Source organism: Lissotriton vulgaris, chromosome 6 (genome assembly GCF_964263255.1).
Source record: "Lissotriton vulgaris chromosome 6, aLisVul1.2, whole genome shotgun sequence".
In the NCBI taxonomy this organism is placed as follows: Eukaryota; Metazoa; Chordata; class Amphibia; order Caudata; family Salamandridae; genus Lissotriton; species Lissotriton vulgaris.
This window is the reverse complement of record NC_141694.1, coordinates 377,539,976-377,560,150: the sequence shown is the minus strand read 5'-3', so window position 1 is coordinate 377,560,150 and position 20,175 is coordinate 377,539,976. Positions and strand designations below refer to the sequence as shown.

At 41.9% G+C, this 20,175-nt stretch overlaps 2 protein-coding genes across 2 annotated transcripts in view; one reads left to right on the top strand and one right to left on the bottom strand.

Moving 5' to 3' along the window:
* ALKAL2 (ALK and LTK ligand 2) overlaps positions 1–20,175 on the bottom strand; it is a 221,856-nt gene that overhangs the window by 64,987 nt on the left and 136,694 nt on the right. Inside the window, exon 5 of the mRNA XM_086925202.1 lies at positions 3,218–3,292. Coding sequence (XP_086781328.1) covers positions 3,228–3,292 — 65 coding nt within the window. The 3' untranslated portion in view covers positions 3,218–3,227. The remainder of the gene's footprint in view (positions 1–3,217; positions 3,293–20,175) is intronic.
* Positions 12,703–13,623, top strand: LOC147707358 (uncharacterized). The gene has a single exon (XM_086925201.1). It carries the CDS (start codon positions 12,703–12,705, stop codon positions 13,621–13,623), a length of 921 nt encoding a protein of 306 aa, XP_086781327.1.

Genomic DNA, 20,175 nt, shown 5'->3' with positions numbered 1-20,175 from the left:
TTGCTCCCCTCTCCCTCCAGGCCTCTCCTCCCTCCCTCGTTGCTCCCCTCTCCCTCCAGGCCTCTCCTCCCTCCCTCGTTGCCCCCCTCTCCCTCCAGGCCTCTCCTCCCTCTCTCGTTGCTCCCCTCTCCCAACAGGACATCAGACAGAGGATTCTGGCAGGCGGATTACTACAAGGATAAGATTTCGGTCCACTATCTGCACCATAGCATCTTTATACGGTCCCACTGTTGATGACTCAACCTCTCTCACCATCCAATTTCCCAATATATCCACCATCTTTTATAACAGATGGGGATTTCAATACATTACTCAACATGTTATACAGATATGCATCCCTCCCAGCCATTGACATCCCGCTGGTATGTAGAGTCTGTTTGAGATGAAGGCTTTTTGACATATGGAAAGAGCAGACTGATAATAAAAGAGTTTACACATTTCTTTCAACAACATATAGACATTTTTCCATTTGTGACCTATTTCTGGCAGATAGAATATTGATATAGAGTGTAGTAGAGGCAATATATATCCCCACCTATATTTCCTAATACTCTGATATTCAGATAATAGTAGGTACTTCTTTAAGGAGCAATACTCAACAATGGACCCTGGATTTCAAATTGTTTATCAACTTCGACATGCTGCCTAAGTGTAGAGGCCAAGCCAAATGTATTTTTTAGGATAAATGTCAGTTTACCCTCACGTGCGGTGGAATGGGACTCATTTAAAGCCTTCTTAAGAAGTGTTTTAACAAACACTTCTAGATGTAGATCTCAGAAGAAACGAAGATGACAGGCTGGAATGCTCTCTCTCTGAAATTTTAACGAGACTTGGAGAAAACAGTTTTACTAGTGGGGCTAAGTAGTTATTAGCTAACTTGATGACGGCACATTTAGGCCCTGATTTACAAATCTGTTACACAACGCAGCGTAACACCCAAAGTTGCTGCGCTGGGTTGTGTGACAGAGAGAGAGAGCAGGAAAGCACCATATCTACAGAGCTATGGCTAGCTATGGCACTGTCCTGCCTTCTCTCTAGCGCTGGTGCACAAATACGCTGCCGAGTGCCACGCACACATCTTTGCACCATACTGCAAAGGTGTCCGCCGGAGTCTAGCAGGGCCGGACTGAGAACCTAAACCGGCACTGGCAAAGTGCTCGGCCGGTCCCCTGGGGGTGCGTCCGAGCTTTTTGTCGGGCCGGTTTTCAGACGATTTTGTTACAGGGACGCTTTTGCAGCTATGCTGCAAAAGCGGCACTGTAACAAAAATGCCCCCCTGGGCCCAAAACCGGCTCTCACCCTTGCGGCGCACCTGGGGATTACCCGGTGCCCGCAACGGCCAGTCCGGGCCTGGAGTGTAGCATAGGTTTTGTGCTGGAAGCCTACCATTCCCAGTACAAAATACTATGCTTAGACTAACTTTAAACGTTTTCCCACTTTGGATATGTGTTGTGCAGTGCAGCACATATACAAAGTGAGAAAAGTTAGGAGAAATAAAAACATTTCCTCTTTTTAATGTGTGCTTTTAAGTGGGGTTAACTTTTGGCACAAACCCCTGCCCACAATTGTTAGTAGATAGGGGTTCGCGCCAAAAGCCATGGGTGGTTGCCCAGGTACCACCCATAAACCACAGTATTACAAAGCAGTACTCCACACTGGTTTGTGTTACTTTTTCTTACAAACCAACACAAATGCCAATTTGCACTGGTTTACAAATCCCCAAAAGGATTTTGCATCAAGTCTGCGTCAGGTCTGCAAACCCTTTGTAAGTCTCAGCCGTAGATTATAAATGCAGACCTTATTCCAAATGTTGGGAGAGGTGGAAAATGAGTAGTCTTTAGAAGTTTGAATATGGGGAGGCCAGTGAGTTTTGTTAGCCTAGAAGGGAAGAACAGATGAGACCAATAATTATATTTGGGAACTATTGGATCCAGTCACTGCTCCTTTGTCAATGATATGGAGGAAACTGAGTATGTGCATTGTGATTTTGTTCATATTGTTCATAAGCAGTTGCATAGTAAATTTGGAATAACGCAGGTTACTGCTTTGAGCTACTCTGGTTTGGCGAAGGGGATCATGGTGTTTGGCGCATTCCCATATTTACAACGAGTAAACCTGAAAATGGGCCCAATTCCAACAGAGACATAACAAAGAGAAATATATTTATTTTTCCTCTTTATTTCCTCTTTCTATGTATGCTGCATTCTGCAGTACCCATAGATAGAGGAAACACCATCAATGGATTGTTTTTTGCACAAAAACAATACTGCCTGTAACTCAGGCATTGCACCATGGAGCAAGGGTGCCTGTGTTGGCACTTGGGAGCCACAAAAGTGCCAGCATACAGAGAAAGTAGGAATGTGATATGTGTAAGCAAAAAAGGCACATTCCTGCCTCCATACTTGGAGAAGTGTGGCTCAACGGTTAGAGGTGGCAGACCCAGAGACAGAGGTCGGCCCGGGACCAGGGTTCAATTCCCGACACGGCCGGGTGCAGGACCAATGTCAGCGGGCCTGATAAATCTCGCCTCTGTGCCACTCTAACCATGGGGTCCCACGCTGCAACTCTGAGTAATAGCTTGCTTAGTCTCCACTCCGGCCCCATCACCGCCGGGGATGCCTGGCTGCACCTTGGGGATGCCCAGTAAAGGGACCATCTCACAGGGAAAGCCAAGACGGGTTCCCCAGTGGTACAGCGCTGGGACGCTCCAGGGTAACCACGCGATCTATAAATCCAACATTCATTCATTCATTCATATTTACGAATTGCAGTAGTTTATCAAATATAAGTATGTCTGGCCCATGGCCTGCTTGAGTGGGAGCAGATATGTCGCATAACACAGATCCGATTTTGCCCTCTTCTAAGGCTATCATGTAACTTCCACTTAGAGAGGGAGTGAGGTCGCCAAACACCATGGGGCAGTGTGTGTGCTTGTAGTTAAAGTGCCATAAAGATTAATCCTTTTAAAAATCCAATTTCTATTCAGGTGTTATCCAAACACTAAGAATAATTAGGCAAACGTGTTTATACATGTACACTGTGTACACACATTTTTACGCTGAGTCAAATCAGCTAAGTTGTAATACTTGGCTCGGTGACAGAGGCTGTTTCCCAGTTCCTGCTCAAGTTTCTGCTACGCACCAACCAGTCTCATTTGTAGATTTACCCAATGTCTACCAAGAGGGTCGCCTTAAATTAAGAGTGAGCACTCACTTACCGAAATTGCGTCATCCGTCCATGCACATAGGGCTTACTGCCAACCGTGTGAGAAGCCTCGCACATCTTTTATAGTCTGTTATAAAAAGAAACAGGCATTTAAACAGCGACTATGGTGATGGTCACAAAAAATATATAGTTTTGTTATTTCAGCCACGAAACACTTTTAAATGACTTTTAATTCCTTTCTGTTTATTCAACTATAAACACTTTTAATTTGCTTCTTATTGGAATATATGTAAACAATCACACTACAGCTTTATTTTTATTGAGACATGGTCAGAAAAGCATAACTTATTTAAGTATTAATGTCTAAAACGGGGGCTTCTAGCACGTGCGATTTGGACTCTTAAAAAACATTTAATTTACTCTTGGGTGAACCCCTAGATCATACTTTGTATTTATAACAAAAGCAAAGCAATTTTAAATAATATCTACATTTCAGCCGTTCGGCTAAATAGTTCAAGCTAATTTATACCCATCTAAAGCTCACTTTAAACAGTGTAATGACAACCATTTTTAGGTTTGGCTGGAATTTTATGCATGGATTCAGAAAGAATGGCAACAGCTCAGCCGCACTCGACAATCGCTTGCTGTGAACTAGTTCAGATATTGATCAACTCACATTCGGTACATACAAGGCATCTAGAGTGCAAATACACCAGCATTTGGCAATTTATTAGTTCCGCACTGGGTTATGTAGGCAGCCGACAGACACAGCTTGTTTACCTCCTCCGCCCTTAAAAAGAGAGCTGCCCGGGGCGGACTGCCCCCCCCCCCTCCACACCCACTAGCTACACCACTGTTCAAGATCTACCGCCGAGGCGTACACGTGCACTTGATTTCTCTCTGCTACTTGCCTTTCACCATGCAATGATATGGGAGCCACACCCCATTTTATTTGAATCAAATATGTATTCCTCCATTTATTTCTACTGTTGTTCTAGGTGGATCTGTTGCTTTAAAAGATTAGGCCATTATGGGTTTTGCTTTTTGTAAATGTTGTGCAGTGGGGTGTGTGGGTTATGGCCCTGTTCAGTGCTGCCAGGTCTGACATAGAATATAGGAACAACCCTTACTGAATAGAAGCCCCAAAACAAGTTACAATTCCCTCAAGTGTTTATTTTGCGAGTCATTACATTGCAAGAGTTACATGGAGCGTCTTTATACCACAAGTACAGTTTTAGTCTTTTAATTTGCAGGTAAGTTAGTATCACTGCTGCAGCAATGTGGTCAAATAAACGGCATGCTCTGTTAGCTGATGCTGGCATGGAGACTCGAGCAATGCCTCCCACTTATCACTCCAAAACATAAACTCGACACACTCCAGGAAATCAATAGTTGATAATTATTTATTACATATTAAATCAATAAATAATGACCTACTATTGCTTTCCTGGAGTGTGGCGAGTTCATCTTTTGGAGTTATATATATATATATATGCTGTAAAATCAAGGAAGATGACAAACCTTACTACAAGGAAATAATGGTGCTCGAGTGGACCACAAGTCCCTACATGCAACACAGTGACCACGCCCACTGAGGGTTAAAAGCATGAAAATTATTGAAGCATCAAACAGTCCTTACGAGCAGATTCCAAGCCAGCTATGATTAAGAGGCTGAAACCTCGAAACGCGTCAGCAAAAGCGAGGAAACAAAGCAAAAGCAAGGATGCAAGGAAAATGAAATGGATCCAAATACTGGATTGAAGCTGCTGGTGTCCTTTTTAATAAATCGAAAGATTTCATCAACTGTGTGTGAGTCCTCAATGCTCTTGGCCCATTGCGTAACATAAATTAACACAGCTGCCCTGCCGTGGAGGGCTGCACCATCGCGGACACTGAATGGCGAAGCTGTGGTCGGAACTATGTCCAAACCTGTTTTCAGCTCAGGAGATGGGACTTCATTTACCAGCAACTCACTCTGGGGGCCCACGAAGGTCAACAAACATGCTGTAAAATCAAGGAAGATGACAAACCTTACTACAGGGAAATAATGGTGCTCGAGTGGACCAGAAGTCCCTACATGCAACACAGTGACCACGCCCACTGAGGGTTAAAAGCATGAAAATTATTGAAGCATCAAACAGTCCTTCCGAGCAGATTCCAAGCCAGCTATGATTAAGAGGCTGAAGCCTCGAAACGCGTCAGCAAAAGCGAGGAAACAAAGCAAAAGCAAGGATGCAAGGAAAATGAAATGGATCCAAATACCGGACTGAAGCTGCTGGTGTCCTTTTTAATAAATCGAAAGATTTCATCAACTGTGTGTGCGTCCTCAATGCTCTTGGGCCATTGCGTAACATATATATATATATATATATATATATATATATATATATATATATATATATATATATATATATATATATATATATATATATATATATATATATATATATATATATATATATATATATATATAACCTACTGGCAGTTGCCAGTAGGTATATATAGTTAGGACCTAGTTTCCATAGGAAATCCGCAACCTTCTATTGGGAATAACTTTGGTGCTGGTTGATGAATCTTCGCGAATTTCTCAAAGAAGATGGCCCGCTCCGCTCCTTCCCTGAAAGTTTTGGGGGGATTCGTCAAGTGGCGACTGAGAAAAAAGGGGGGTCCCAAAACGTGTTTTCCTCATGTTATTTTCCATAGGATGATTAGACATGGCTACAGCCCGAACGGCTGAACGGAATTACACCAAATGTGGCAAAGAGGTAGAGTTTGGTTTGCAGATTGGCCTTTTGCTTAAATGGTGTAAATCCCTCCAGTAGTTCCTGAGAAAATCAAAACGAAAAAAATGTATCTATCTGGGCGGAGCCTAACCACACATCTCATCGTGAAATCTGATTGGCTGTCAGCACTTCATCCAAGAAGTGTTGGCAGCTATCTTGGGACCAATATACATGATAGCACCTCATTAAAAAGCAGTGCAGTTAAGAGAAGGTTTTAGGACTTTGGTTACATTATAAATAATTTGTTGATGGTACCATACTCATGTTAGGAATTGTGGTGTGTTCTAAGGTGATTTTACCATGTGAAAAAGCCTTCTGCTGGGATATCATGAATCATGTTTGAAAGAAAACTATTATCTCATGCTTTTCCCACAGTGGTTTGGAAGGGAATCTATAAGCTAAACTGAAAGCATATTTTCTGTAAATTCACATTATCTTTCTCAGTCATGTGAGAATGAAGTCTGACATTCTCAGTAAAACATGTACATCCAACAAGGACAGAGACTGTCAGTTGATTCCTTTGTGTTCTACTGCGGCCTCCTAGAGTGTTCTAAAGAACAACTAGATCATTTATTAGTCCCACTTATAACAAAGGTATGGCACACCTGAAGCCATCTTGATTGGAATAAAGTGGTAACTATTAAAACATTTAATTTAAAAAGGAACAACATGAATGGGTATATTTTGCCATAGAAAGTATGATTAGACCTGCAGAAAGAAAAATTAGGGCACATTTTGAGTGACTTCTCTTATCCTCTTCTATTTCATTTAAAAATTCTGACATGCAGTCTCCCAAGATGGCCACCAGAGACAAAAGAGCCCAATGTAGCCCAAATATCACCCAGATGTAGCCCAAGTATAGCCCAATGACAGAATGTCCCAGAGTGTTCTAAAGAACAACTAGAGCGCTAACAGTCTTACTTATGACAAAAGTATGGCACACCAGAAGCCATCTTGATTGGGATGAAGTGGTAAGTCTGAAAACATTTAATTTAAAAAGGAACAAAATGAGGGGGTTCATTTTGCCATAAAAAGTATGATTAGTGCTTCAGAAAGAAAAATTAGGGCACATTTTGAGTGACTTCTCAAATCCTCTTCTATTTCATTAAATAAATTCTGACATGCAGACTGAAACATGCACTTTAAATACCAGCAGCACGCTTCCCTGGTGAGCAGTAGCTTTACTACAGTGATCTAATGAGCAACTAGAGTGGTAACATTCAGAATTTATGGCAAATGTGTGACACATCTGAATGCCTTCTTGATGGAACCAAAGTAAACAAGCATTGAAAATGCAATAGACCTCGCCCTCGTTTAAGTTAAAGCCATTCTGTTTGTAATGAGGTGGCTTTTTAGCTTAGCTTTTATTAGTGTTTTTCAAACTTTCATGTAAATAACATGCATATGTATGCATATATGTATATGTATGCATGCATTTATATTTGTATTTATATAGATATGCAGATTATATATGTTTCTATATGTATGTATGCATATATATACACATGCATATATATAAATGCATATATATGCATATATATATGTGCATATGTGTGCGTATAGAGAGAGGTAGAGAGGTGGAGGTAGAGAGGTAGAGGTAGAGAGGGAGAGGTTGAGAAGTAGAGACTAGTAGACAGAGGTAGAGAGGTAGAGAGTGAGTAATAGAGAGTAGTAGAGTGAGTAGTAGAGAGTAGTAGAGAGTGAGTAGTAGAGAGTAGTAGAGAGTAAGTAGTAGAGTGAATAGTAGAGAGTAGTAGAGAGTGAGTAGCAGAGAGAGAGAATTTTAGAGAGTAGTAGAGAGTGAGTAGTAGAGTGAGTAGTAGAGTGAGTAGTAGAGAGTAGTAGAGAGAGTAGTAGAGAGTGAGTAGTAGAGAGTAGTAGAGAGTGAGTAGTAGAGTGAGTAGTAGAGAGTGAGTAGTAGAGAGTGAGTAGTAGAGAGTAGTAGAGAGTGAGAACTAAAAAGTGAGTAGTAGAGAGAAAGTAGTAGAGAGTGAGTAGTAGAGAGTAGAGAGTGAGTAGTAGAGAGTAGTAGATAGTGAGTAGTAGGGAGTGAGTAGTAGAGAGAGAGTAGTAGAAAGTAGTAGAGTAGTAGAGAAAGAGTAGTAGAGAGTGAGTATTAGAGAGTAGTGGAGTAGTAGAGAGTGAGTAGTAGAGAGTAGTGGAGAATATTCCAAAGTTTGGCACAGCACCACTTGCACAATGAGTCCAATCAAATCATATCACTTAGAGGCCTTATTGAAGCGCTGAATCTTGGTGTATATTCAAATGCTTTTATTTTACTTAAGTTTATGTACCACAGCCAGCCGAAACGTTTCGTTCTGTACAACAGAACTTCTTCAGGGCGTTCTTATTTCCTTCAAGTTATGTCGGTATCCTGTTGTCATATAACTAGACATTTCTTCCAAATGTTAAACGAGACGTAAGTACAGTCTTATTCAAAGTGACTAGGTATCAATTTTACCCACACAATTCGGCCAGACTTGAGTAATTTATAGCATCCTCAAAGTCAGTCTTTCTAAAATTCCAAAGTATAGGACATGATAATCCAAATCCAAATGTTTCTCAAGAAAAGTCATTTTCAATCGTTCGGAATATCGGCGTTTGGGCAGATATGACCCAAGGACACGGTTTATGACTTTTCTTGAGAAACAATTGGATTTGGATTATCATGTCCTATACTTTGGAATTTTTGAAAGACTGACACCCATTGCACACCCCTTTAATGCAGGACACTGCGCTAAAGGGACTGATATTTACCAGGCAGGATTACGCCACAAAAAGTGGCTTAGTCCTGCCTGATAAATATCACTCAGTCTTCTGCGCCACCGGAACATCACAAAAAGTGCATCATTCATGACATGGTCAGTGACATCACTAATGACATCACTGATGACATCTCAAATGACATCACTGATTACATCACTGATGACATCATCCATGTGACAATCAACTACACCTCATCACACACTAGAATAATCTTTCATCACTCACTGTAAAATCGAAAGTGCCATATTTGAAACCATTGACACACCAATAGAAATTTCTATACACCCACTCAGTTATTCATAGAACTATACACACATCTAATCACTTACCTATAGATTCAGTGTTATATGCAGTGAATAATCAACAGAACACTATCAAATATACTTATATGCCTATTTTAACATTACACACCAGCACACATTGCATTCACTTATAAAGATATCCTTCTGACTTATGCAAACAATTGATTATACTTACAATTACTCACCTACACACATATACAAACACCACTTCATCTATTTATATAGACAGTAACTCACACTTAGTGTGTTATAAAATCACTATTACAAGTATACAGTTATCCATATAGTGACTCATACAATCACTAAGTCTTAGGCACACTTAATTAGATATAACTGTCACATACACTGCCGTTTTATTTCAAGTTTAATGGAGATGTACCATTGAGAGAAATATTTCATCACCACCACACCCATAAACATATACACTCCCTGAAACAACTGTTATAACATGTAGTCTTAACCTCATATTCCTACTGAATTAACTATTCACACATTTTTTGACAATCACACATTCCCCACCAAACCACATAGACATTCATTTACCCATAAAAATACTCAGTTAAGAAACCGATAACAAATATAGTCTTTAACATAGCAACTAAGACAAAGCAATAAAGACTTTCACACAGTTTAGTAACTACACATTATATATAGTGAGACTCTACAAATTAGTCAAGGAAACAATCAATGTCACTGTTACTAAATCCAGCATCCACACATTTATATTTATATATCCACTCATTCTTCAATGCAAAGTAGTGTATTTATAATACATATTTAAATATCAAACCAAACCACATTCACTGGATGATGTCATCAGTGATGTCATCAGTGATGCCACTGACCATGTCATGAATGATGTAATATGTGACATCATCAGCAGTGTATTGCGGGCGCGCGAGTTATAGTGAGTACAACTAACTATAACGGGGAAAGTTCAATGGTTTTGTATGAGTAAAATGTTCAGCTAACTATAATATATATATATTTATATATACGTGCATGGACCTGCGTGCACGAGCTGCATGCTGATCGGCTGCCAATGTCTGTCAACACTCCAAAACAGAAATTGTTGGCAGCCATCTTGTGCCTCGGAAGACTGAGGCACAAGAAAGCAGAAAAACAAACATGTAGAACTCAAAAAGGGGGCAGGGTAGAAGCTTCCTGACCCAGAGGCCTTCTCAGGGAGTCCCATTAGGACCTCCAAGGCCAATTTTTTTTTTAAAAACACCTGTATGTTTTTAAAAAAATGACCCCCCAGGGGGACCAAATTGCGGGGGCATAGTGATAAAGAAGTGTGGGGGGTGCCCAATCCTCCCCACACTGCCCCGGGGACCGTCGCCCTCCGGGGCAAAGCAACACAGCACCCTGGCGCATACTGGAGGCTCCTGGTGGGCTAGTTGGCCCCCAGGGCCCCCCAGTATGCAAGGGGAATTAGTTCCCCCTCTTCAAACATGCACGGGGGTTGCGTTGCAGAGAGGTGTAAAAAGGGTGTGGCCTAATTACACCTCTCTGCAATGCAGCCCCCTGGCGCATACTGGAGGCTCTTGGTGGGCTAGTTGCCCCCCAGGGACCCCCAGTATGCAAAGGAATTAGTTCCCCCTCTGCAAACGTGCCAGGGGGATGCGTTGCAGAGAGATATAACAAGGGGTATAGCCTCATTACACCTCTGTGCAATGCAGCCCCCTGGCGCATACTGGAGGTTCCAGGTGGGCTAGTTGGCCCCCAGGGGCCCCAAGTATGCAAGGGGAATTAGTTCCCCCTCTTCAAACATGCACAGGGGCTGCGTTGCAGAGAGGTGTAAAAAGGGGCGTGGCTTCATTACACCTCTCTGCAATGCAGTCCCCTGGCGCATACTGGAGATTCCTGGTGGGCTTTCAGGTCTTATATAGTTAGGAATTAGCATTAAAAAAAACTTTGAAATTCACTGAAAATACATAGGTTTCAGGCCTTATATAGTTAGGAATTAGCATTTAAAATACCTTGCAAAATCACTGAAACAACCATAGGTTTCAGACCTTATATAGTTAGGAATTAGCATTTATAAAACCTTTGAAATTCACTGAAAAAAACATAGGTTTCAGGCCTTATATAGTTAGGAATTAGCATTTAAAAAAACTTTAAAATTCACTCAAAAAAACTATAAGTTTTAGGGGTGTTATAGTTAGCTGGACATTTCACTCATACAAAACCATTGAAATTGCTCCTATATAGTTAGTTGTACTAACTATATTTCGCGCACCCGCAATCCACTGCTGATGATGTCACATATTACATAATTCATGACATGGTCAGTGACATCACTGATGACATCTCAAATGACTTGGCGATTCGAACGGCAAGAGCACCTCGGAGGATTCTCGCGGTCCTTGCCTGCACAACCTGACATTGTTCAATAATGCGCGGATGTTTTCATTTTAAAACCGCCCGGAAGGACGTTTAATCTTATAAGATAACTGATCTCTCAACTTACTGCAGACCGGCTGGTTTCTTGCGTGAGTTAATAACTTAACTTGAACAACGGTCCGAAGCGGCATATGCAACCCTAGCATTACGTTCCCTCCCACCCGAGGCGTACTATTCAAACCAGGCAAAATAATTTTATTTCTAGTCCTGATGATGATCCGTTTTAATTAGAGCAATGGATCGAAACGTCGTTGACTTTTTTAAGTGGACATACATGTAACCATTGTTTATTATTGTGTATAGTCCACGCTGGAGAACACTACCTACACTGATTTAAAAAGTGTCCAGGTTGCTCAGTTTTTCTGCTTGTAACTCTTCCTTCCAAATCTCTCCACCACTCTGTCCTCTTCACAAGTACGGTACAGGACTGTGCTCTACTCTCAGTAATTGTTGCCTTTGTATTCAATTTTATTTTTGTTACTCTATCTAAATAAATCCCTGCTCCGGCTGGACAGGAGAACTATATAGTAACTATTGTGTTCTATATTATACTTGTTTGTATTTCTTAATGTGCTCAGGACCTTTGTCTCTTGAAATGACATCTCAAATGACATCACTGATGACCTCACTGATGACATCATCCACGTGACAATCACATACACCTTTTCATACACTAGTAAAATCTTTCATCACTCTTTGTAAAATACAGAGTATCGTATTTGAATCCATTGTCACAGCAATACAAGTATCTAAAAACCCACTCAGTGATTCATATATGTATACACACATCTAATCACTTACCTGTAGATTCACTCATACATGCTGCCAATGAACAATAGAACACTATCAAAAATACTTATACACCTATATCGACATTACACACCAGGACACATCCTATTCACATAGAAAGTCATCCTACTCACTTATGCAAACAATGAATTATATATATATATATACCCCTCCAGCAAGCAGGGCGAGAGCGGAAGGAAGCACACTTGCGGTTTGACCGGAAGGATCAGCGGCTCTGGTAAGAACAACCGCAGCAGCCCCCGACAAGCTGCAATAACTGGAAGCGGCAGCGGCGAAGTGAGGTGAATCAGCTCCCACGGCTGTGGTAGAGCTGACGCCCGGCAGCAGCTTGCAGCTTTATTTGGGAAACCGTGAGTAATAATTTCGGGACTGGAGGAGGACCAGCACGGCGCTAGGTGGTATTAGAAATCACCAAAACGCACTGCTGGGTGCAGTAATTCATCCACATAAAGTATATTTGTGCAGATAACATGGCCGCCGCAGACATGGTCAGGAGCCAGGAAGAAGCGGCCATCGAAATGTTTGATGATACTCCAATTACGGAGAGCAACCCCAGCAGGCATACTACGCAAACGGGCACGGGGAGCAATGAAATGAAAGAATTATTCAGAAAACTCGAGAAAGCCATGCGCACGGAACAGGCGAAATGGTGGGGGAAAAAATCGTTATCCCGCTATTTGGAGGTAGATCGCATCCCCCGTGGCTTAAGGATAATGCTTGCTCCAAGCTTTGAGAATCCAGACCCTGAGATGCTGCATGAATGGGCTAAATGTAATTTGGATTCCTCCAGTCGATTGCTACGCATTCTGATTAAATATGCGGAGAGTGATGGGGCAAAACTGGGGATGATTATAAAGGACTTGAATGACCAAATTAAAAAGTTGGATGATGCAGAACAAGAAAAGCGATTGCGTGATGTAATGCTCCAAAGACTCGCTAAGGAGGAAGATGTAATTAAGAAGAGAAAAACCTTCAAGTTTCAAAGGGACAAACTTGATTATCAGAATGGCCGTATATTTACTTTCTCTAAAAAATACGATCAGCCCAAAGGAACGGCCGCACCTCCAACAACAGGAACCGGACAGAGGGGACAAATGGGCAACAGCCCTTCAACATCGGAGTCCAACCTGAGTTCTATACCGGGCAGCGAGTCGGATAATGAACAGCGGAACAGTGGGGATGCAGTGGGGTTTACCAAGAGGTCGTTAGGTCAGGAAGTGGAGTGCCTGAGACACGACCGCAGACAAACCCTGAGATCGCACACCGCAGGTGCCAAAACAAACAAAGGCACAACCTCAAACGCAAGTGGCGGAGGAGAAGCGGGGCAGCAAACCGGCACAGGGAAGCCTCCCGTGAGGGGCCGGGGACGCAAACGATGGAACCGCCAGTGAACACGCAAGTAAGCAACCAACTTTCCGTTATTAAACTTTCAAACATCCATTTAAGTACCAGTGAGACTAAGACTTTATCGCTGGGTTTGACATATTGCCCACCATGCACTTTTGATTATGCGCGCACTAGAATGGATTTTTTTAAATATATCAGGAAACTGAAATTGAAGAAGCTGTTCTTAATGAATAAAATGAAAGCGTGCACAGCACCACAGGCTGGTAATAGGATTGCTTCAGACCCAGCCCCTTGTCTGGCAGGGGAAGTGGGCCTATATGTGGATTTGGTGGAACTCAATAGAGAAGGGAGCACTTTGGAGGAGATTGGTATGGAACAGCAACTAATAACAAATGCTCCGGCGACAACAAGTTTCAAGGCCAAATCGACTTTTAATCTAGTGTTAACATTTGATAATATAGAGGTTTTTAACAATCTGGTAACATCTGACTTGAAGAAACTGCACCAGGCATCCATAGCGCAAGATGTGAAAAGTAAAAAATGCAATAATGCTTATGGCAGCCTTATGAAGAAATTGCAGGGGGACAACAAAGTGATTGTCAAACAGTCAGATAAGGGGGGCAATATTGTCCTTTGGCCTAAAGAAATGTATATGGAGGAGGCTTCGTTGGAATTGAATGATAGAAATTGCTATTGCAGGAGCGATTGGAAAACAGCAAAATTGGCTTGGGAGGCTTTCCATACCAAATTATATACTTGGAAGGGCATGGGGTTATTAAGTGGGGAAGAACAGAAGTTTCTTAAATCTAACTATCCTGTAATCCCTGTTTTTTATATGATCCCAAAAGTCCACAAGAATATATCCAAACCACCGGGTAGGCCTATAATCTCGGCCAGACAGAATACATTTGAGAATACCTCCCGTTATATTGATCATTTCCTGCAGGAGCATGTGAGAGCTCTCCCCTCGTACATCAGGGATACTGGGGATTTTTTGGACAAGATTAGATCGGTCAAGTGGCAGGAAAACTACTTATTGTTGACACTTGATGTAACTTCCTTGTACACAAGTATAAACCATGATGATGGCTTGCAGGCGGTAAAACATTTTTTGGAGAGAAGGCCGGCCCACATGCTACAACACAATACCATGATCAGTGAGATGACAGAGATCTGCCTGAAAAGCAACTTCTTCCTGTTTCAAAAGCAGGTGTTTCAGCAACTAAGGGGAGTTGCGATGGGGGCCTGCTTCTCCCCAAGTTATGCATGCCTGCACATGGGGCTTTGGAAGGAGCAGGTCCTTGGGGGAACCTATAAGAGTATTATGGCCAACAACATCATAGCCTGGTATAGGTTTATAGATGACCTCTTCATTATATGGAGGGGGTCAGAAGAAGAGGCATCTAAGTTCATTTCAGACATCAACCAAAATGATTTGAACTTAAGATTCACTGGTCAGATTAGTAGCTCTAAAGTCACCTTCCTGGATGTGGAGGTTAGCATTGCCAACAACCACATAGTAACGGACCTTCACAGTAAAGAGACAGTAGGCAATACGGTTTTGCACGCCACTAGCCATCACCCAGCCCACCTGATTCGTAGTATCCCCTATGGGGAGATGCTAAGGATCAGGAGGATTTGTAGAATGGGGGAGAACTGTGTGAGAGCCCAGAATGCGAGCAGGGAGAGATTTGTGGAAAGGGGGTACTCGAGAGAAATGGTGGAGGGTGCCATGAGACGTGCCAACAAAACCTCTGGGCAGGAAATCATTGCCGAAGTTGAACTAACACAGGGACCAGAGGACAAGGAGTCAGGTCAACCTAGATTCATAACTGCCTATAGCCGGCAGCACAAGCAAATTCACAACATAATACGCAAGAACTGGCAGGTCATCAAGGGTGATCCGGTTATTGGGGGGATCCTATTTGATAGACCAGCCATAACATATAGTCGGGCTAGATCTATGAGCGATATGTTGGTGAGTAGCAGCCCTGAAGTTTCTGATGATAATTGGTTGGGAAAGAGTAAGGGCTTTATTAAATGTGCTGTCTGCAAGGCGTGTAGAATAGGAAAGAGTCGCACTTCTTATAACACGCCTTTTAGCGATGAGGTGATGGACATTAAAAAGAAAATCACCTGTAAATCTGACTTTGTTGTCTATGTGTTGGAGTGCGCTTGTGGCTTGCAATACGTGGGCAGCACAAAATTGCAGGTCCACAAGCGCATTCTACAACATCTTAGGGCAATTAGCAACAGGGATGAGACTTACCCTGTTGCTAGACATGTGAATGCATGCCACGGAGGTGATGTAGGATGTCTACAGTACTACGCCATAGATATGGTTCCACCCCTTCGCAGAGGAGGGGATAGAGAGGCGCGATTGAGAATATTGGAGATTTGTTACATCTTGGAGCTCAATTCTAAAACCCCTAATGGTCTGAATCAAACTGAAGACTTACATTCATGCTTACACTGAGAATCTGAATAGTAAGCAGGGGGTTTCAATCTGCAAAATATCAGTACTGTGAGAGGGCGCAATCTGTTTTTACACAAAGGAAGCTATTGTCAAACATGAGATGGCCTGCATGTTTTTTAACTCAATTTTGATGGTGATGGGTATAGGATTATTATAATCAACTGGGCACATTTGTTTGTTAATTGTAACAATGCATATGGTTAATGTGTTTTAAGTGCATCAGCAGTTTCCAAGCAGACTGCAGTGTGGACGCAATGGTTGAGGGAGTTGATATGCCCACTTGGGCTCAATTTTGAGAAATGGTCCTTAACATGTTTTCCACAGAGGTATACCCAGGCTTGGTTTCCGTTTGCGTAATTTGCACATAACAAAACAAATTTGCGCATAATTAAAGAATTGTATATTTTAGTCATGATTTTAACATGCAATATACTATAGCACTTTATTCTTTTAATTGGTTTTAAAATTTAATCAATTCAATCAATGGAACCTGCTTGAGGATAGGATAAGGATTAAGAGGTTAGAATGAAAGAAAATTATTATAATTTTCATATCTTGGTTATCTCTTATTTTTTTACATGTTATATTTTTAATAACAAGGACCTTGAGAAATTTGTTTGCACTGGGATTGTACATGTGAATATGTCGTGCATTTATTCCTGACCAGGCTGAAGTCTGTTTTTTATGTCCACAGGCTGTGGGGTCAGCTGATTATGCACTTGCACTTTAAAATGATTGGTGATTTGCCGGACCATGTCATGTGATCAAGGGATCGAGGTCCCGAAACGCGTCATGGCGGCGTGTTTGTCTGCACAAGGATGAAAGAATAAAATAACACTTTGCAAATATCCAATTGGGTCCGGTTTCGTTGGTGTTCTGAGCAGCGTTTGGGATACAACGGAGTTCTTCTCATATATATATATATATGCAAAAAGAAGGAGAGAACTCTGGGTAGTTCTCAAGTTTAGGTGGAAAGCAGTTCCTGTTAGAGCACTCTCAACACCAGCGACACTCTAGATCTGCTCACCTCAAATGTCTGTTTTTCTATCAAAGTTTTTAAGCATAGTATTAGCACAGTACTATCCACGGCGAGATAGAAAAGGACAAAGTCTTTTGCCATTTATACAGCAAAGTCTTTAAGCATAGGACTAGTACAGTGCTGTCCTTGCTGAGCTGTAAATGACAAAAGCCATTTATCACTCCAGGCACAATATTACAGCTTTGAATTGGTAAAATACCAAATCAAGCCAACCTGAAATGAGTAAAAGCAATCCCTGACACAGTGTTTCCCTCTAATTAGAGCTCTTCAGAGAGGTATAGCTTTGTCCAGACACAAGGGAGCACCCAGTATTAAGTCAAAACAAAACCCTTTCAGGCATAGAGTGACGCATAAATTATGCAAAAACGAAGGAGAGAACTCTGGGTAGTTCTCAAGTTTAGGTGGAAAGTAGCTCCTGTTAGAGCACTCTCAACACCAGCGACACTCTAGATCTGCTCACCTCAAATGTCTGTTTTTCTATCAAAGTTTTTAAGCATAGTATTAGCACAGTACTATCCACGGCGAGATAGAAAAGGACAAAGTCTTTTGCCATTTATACAGGAAAGTCTTTAAGCATAGGACTAGTACAGTGCTGTCCTTGCTGAGCTGTAAATGACAAAAGCCATTTATCACTCCAGGCACAATATTACAGCTTTGAATTGGTAAAATACCAAATCAAGTCAACCTGAAATGAGTAAAAGCAATCCCTGACACAGTGTTTCCCTCTAATTAGAGCTCTTCAGAGAGGTATAGCTTTGTCCAGACACAAGGGAGCACCCAGTATTAAGTCAAAACAAAACCCTTTCAGGCATAGAGTGACGCATAAATTATGCAAAAAAGAAGGAGAGAACTCTGGGTAGTTCTCAAGTTTAGGTGGAAAGCAGCTCCTGTTAGAGCACTCTCAACACCAGCGACACTCTAGATCTGCTCACCTCAAATGTCTATTTTTCTCGCATGTTCAGCAGATCACCTCGCCTTGACCAAGCCGAGGTGATAGCTGAAACGCGTTGGGGATTTTTCCATCTCTCAAAACTGAACATGCTGGAATAAATTAATCCTTTCTTGCAACTTTACGTGGATGTGGTAATTCTATCGGAGCGGAGTGCATTTGCAGAACGTGTTTTTGCTGTGAAACTTGATATCTATCTATCTATCTATCTACCTATCTATCTATCTATCTATCTATCTATCTATCTATCTATCTATCTATCTATCTATCTATCTATCTATCTATCTATCTATCTATCTATCTATCTATCTATCTATCTATCTATCTATCTATCTATCTATCTATCTATCTATCGATCGATCGATCGATCTATCTATCTATCTATCTATCTATCTATCTATCTATCTATCTATCTATCTATCTATCTATCTATCGATCGATCGATCGATCGATCGATCGATCGATCGATCGATCGATCGATCGATCGATCGATCGATCGATCTATCTATCTATCTATCTATCTATCTATCTATCTATCTATCTATCTATCTATCTATCTATCTATCTATCTATCTATCTATCTATCTATCTATCTATCTATCTATCTATCTATCTATCTATCTATCTATCTATCTATCTATATATATTACCTACTGGCGTTCGCCAGTAGGTATATATAGTTAGGATAAATTCCCTATGGGACTTTTGAAAATTCTATGTCTAATAACTTTGGCGTTTGTGGATGGAATCGGCTGAAATTTTCAGGAAAATGGCACATTTTGTTTCTGAGCAGCTCCTGAAAATTTGGTGGGGTTTCGTCAAGGGGGGGCTGAGAAAAAAGGGGGGTCCCAAAACGCGTTTTTTGCATTGAGTTTTCCATAGGGCGGTTGGACTCACTTTTAGCTCGAACGGCTGAATGGATTTGCACGAAACTTGGCAAAATTGTAGGGACTGTTAGCCCGATGTGCCTTTGCTAGGTCTCAATATATGTGCTCCAGTAGTTTTTGAGAAATTAACGTTCAAACCAAGATATATATCTGTAACAGCGCTCTGGGCAGCGATCCGGTCCGCTTACTTTTCGCTTATCGGAACTTTGCGCGCAGAAAGCTGATTGGCTCTCCGGTGTCTGTCAACATTCTAAACAGTCCGGAGCGGACGCCATCTTGTCTCTCGGTAGGATCGAGAGAGAAGAAGAGGTGGAAAACGAAGGGGGAATTTAATGAAAGGGGGCAAGGTATCCCCCTCTTGACCTCCTAGGAATGTTGTTGGGGTTATTAAAGGGTCCCGTGGGGAAAATAAAAAAAAAATGATTTTTCACGGTAGAAGCGCGGCCGCGAACTGGTAGCGAAACGGGAATTCGCCATTTTGTGCTTCGTAAATTAAATTACTAGTTATAAGTGGGTACGGGAGACGTATCCTAATCCCCTATGTTTCCTGAGGGTGGGTGAGGAGGCTGATATATGTTGATACATCTCTTCCAGCGGCTGTGCGTGAGCTTTTTTTTTTTTTTGCTGCGTGACAGTCCGGAGCGGCCGCCATCTTGTCTCTCGGTAGGATCGAGAGAGAAGAAAAGGTGAAAAACTAAGGGGGAATTTAATGAAAGGGGGCAAGGTATCCCCCTCTTGACCCCCTAGGAATGTTGTTGGGGTTATTAAAGGGTCCCGTGGGGAAAATAAAAAAAAAATGATTTTTCACGGTAGAAGCGCTTCACGGGCCGCGAACTGGGCCGCAAACTGGTAGCGAAACGGGAATTCGCCATTTTGTGCTTCGTTAATTAAAGTACTAGGTATAAGGGGGTGCGGGAGACATATCCTAATCCCCTATGTTTCCTGAGGGTGGCTGAGGAGGCTGATATATGTTGATATATCTCTTCCAGCGGCTGCGCCATCTTGCCTTTTTTCGAATGCCACAATTTTGTCGTGCACGGCAGCCATTTTAGATGCCAGGCTGGTCCCAGGCTATCACCTACCCCTGCGGATGTAGTTTATGGCCCCAGCTGTAGAGAATTCAGACATGCCAATTCTCCTGATTCAGGCGTGTGAGTACTGATTTCAGTGCTAGTCTCCCGCCTCCCGATTTCTGCAAGCAAAAACCCGGGGGCATATTACTAACAACTAGCGATAATTTTTGTC

Excerpts from the sequence above, each read along its gene's own strand:
- LOC147707358 (XM_086925201.1), top strand. The coding sequence starts at position 12,703 with ATGGCCGCCGCAGACATGGTCAGGAGCCAGGAAGAAGCGGCCATCGAA.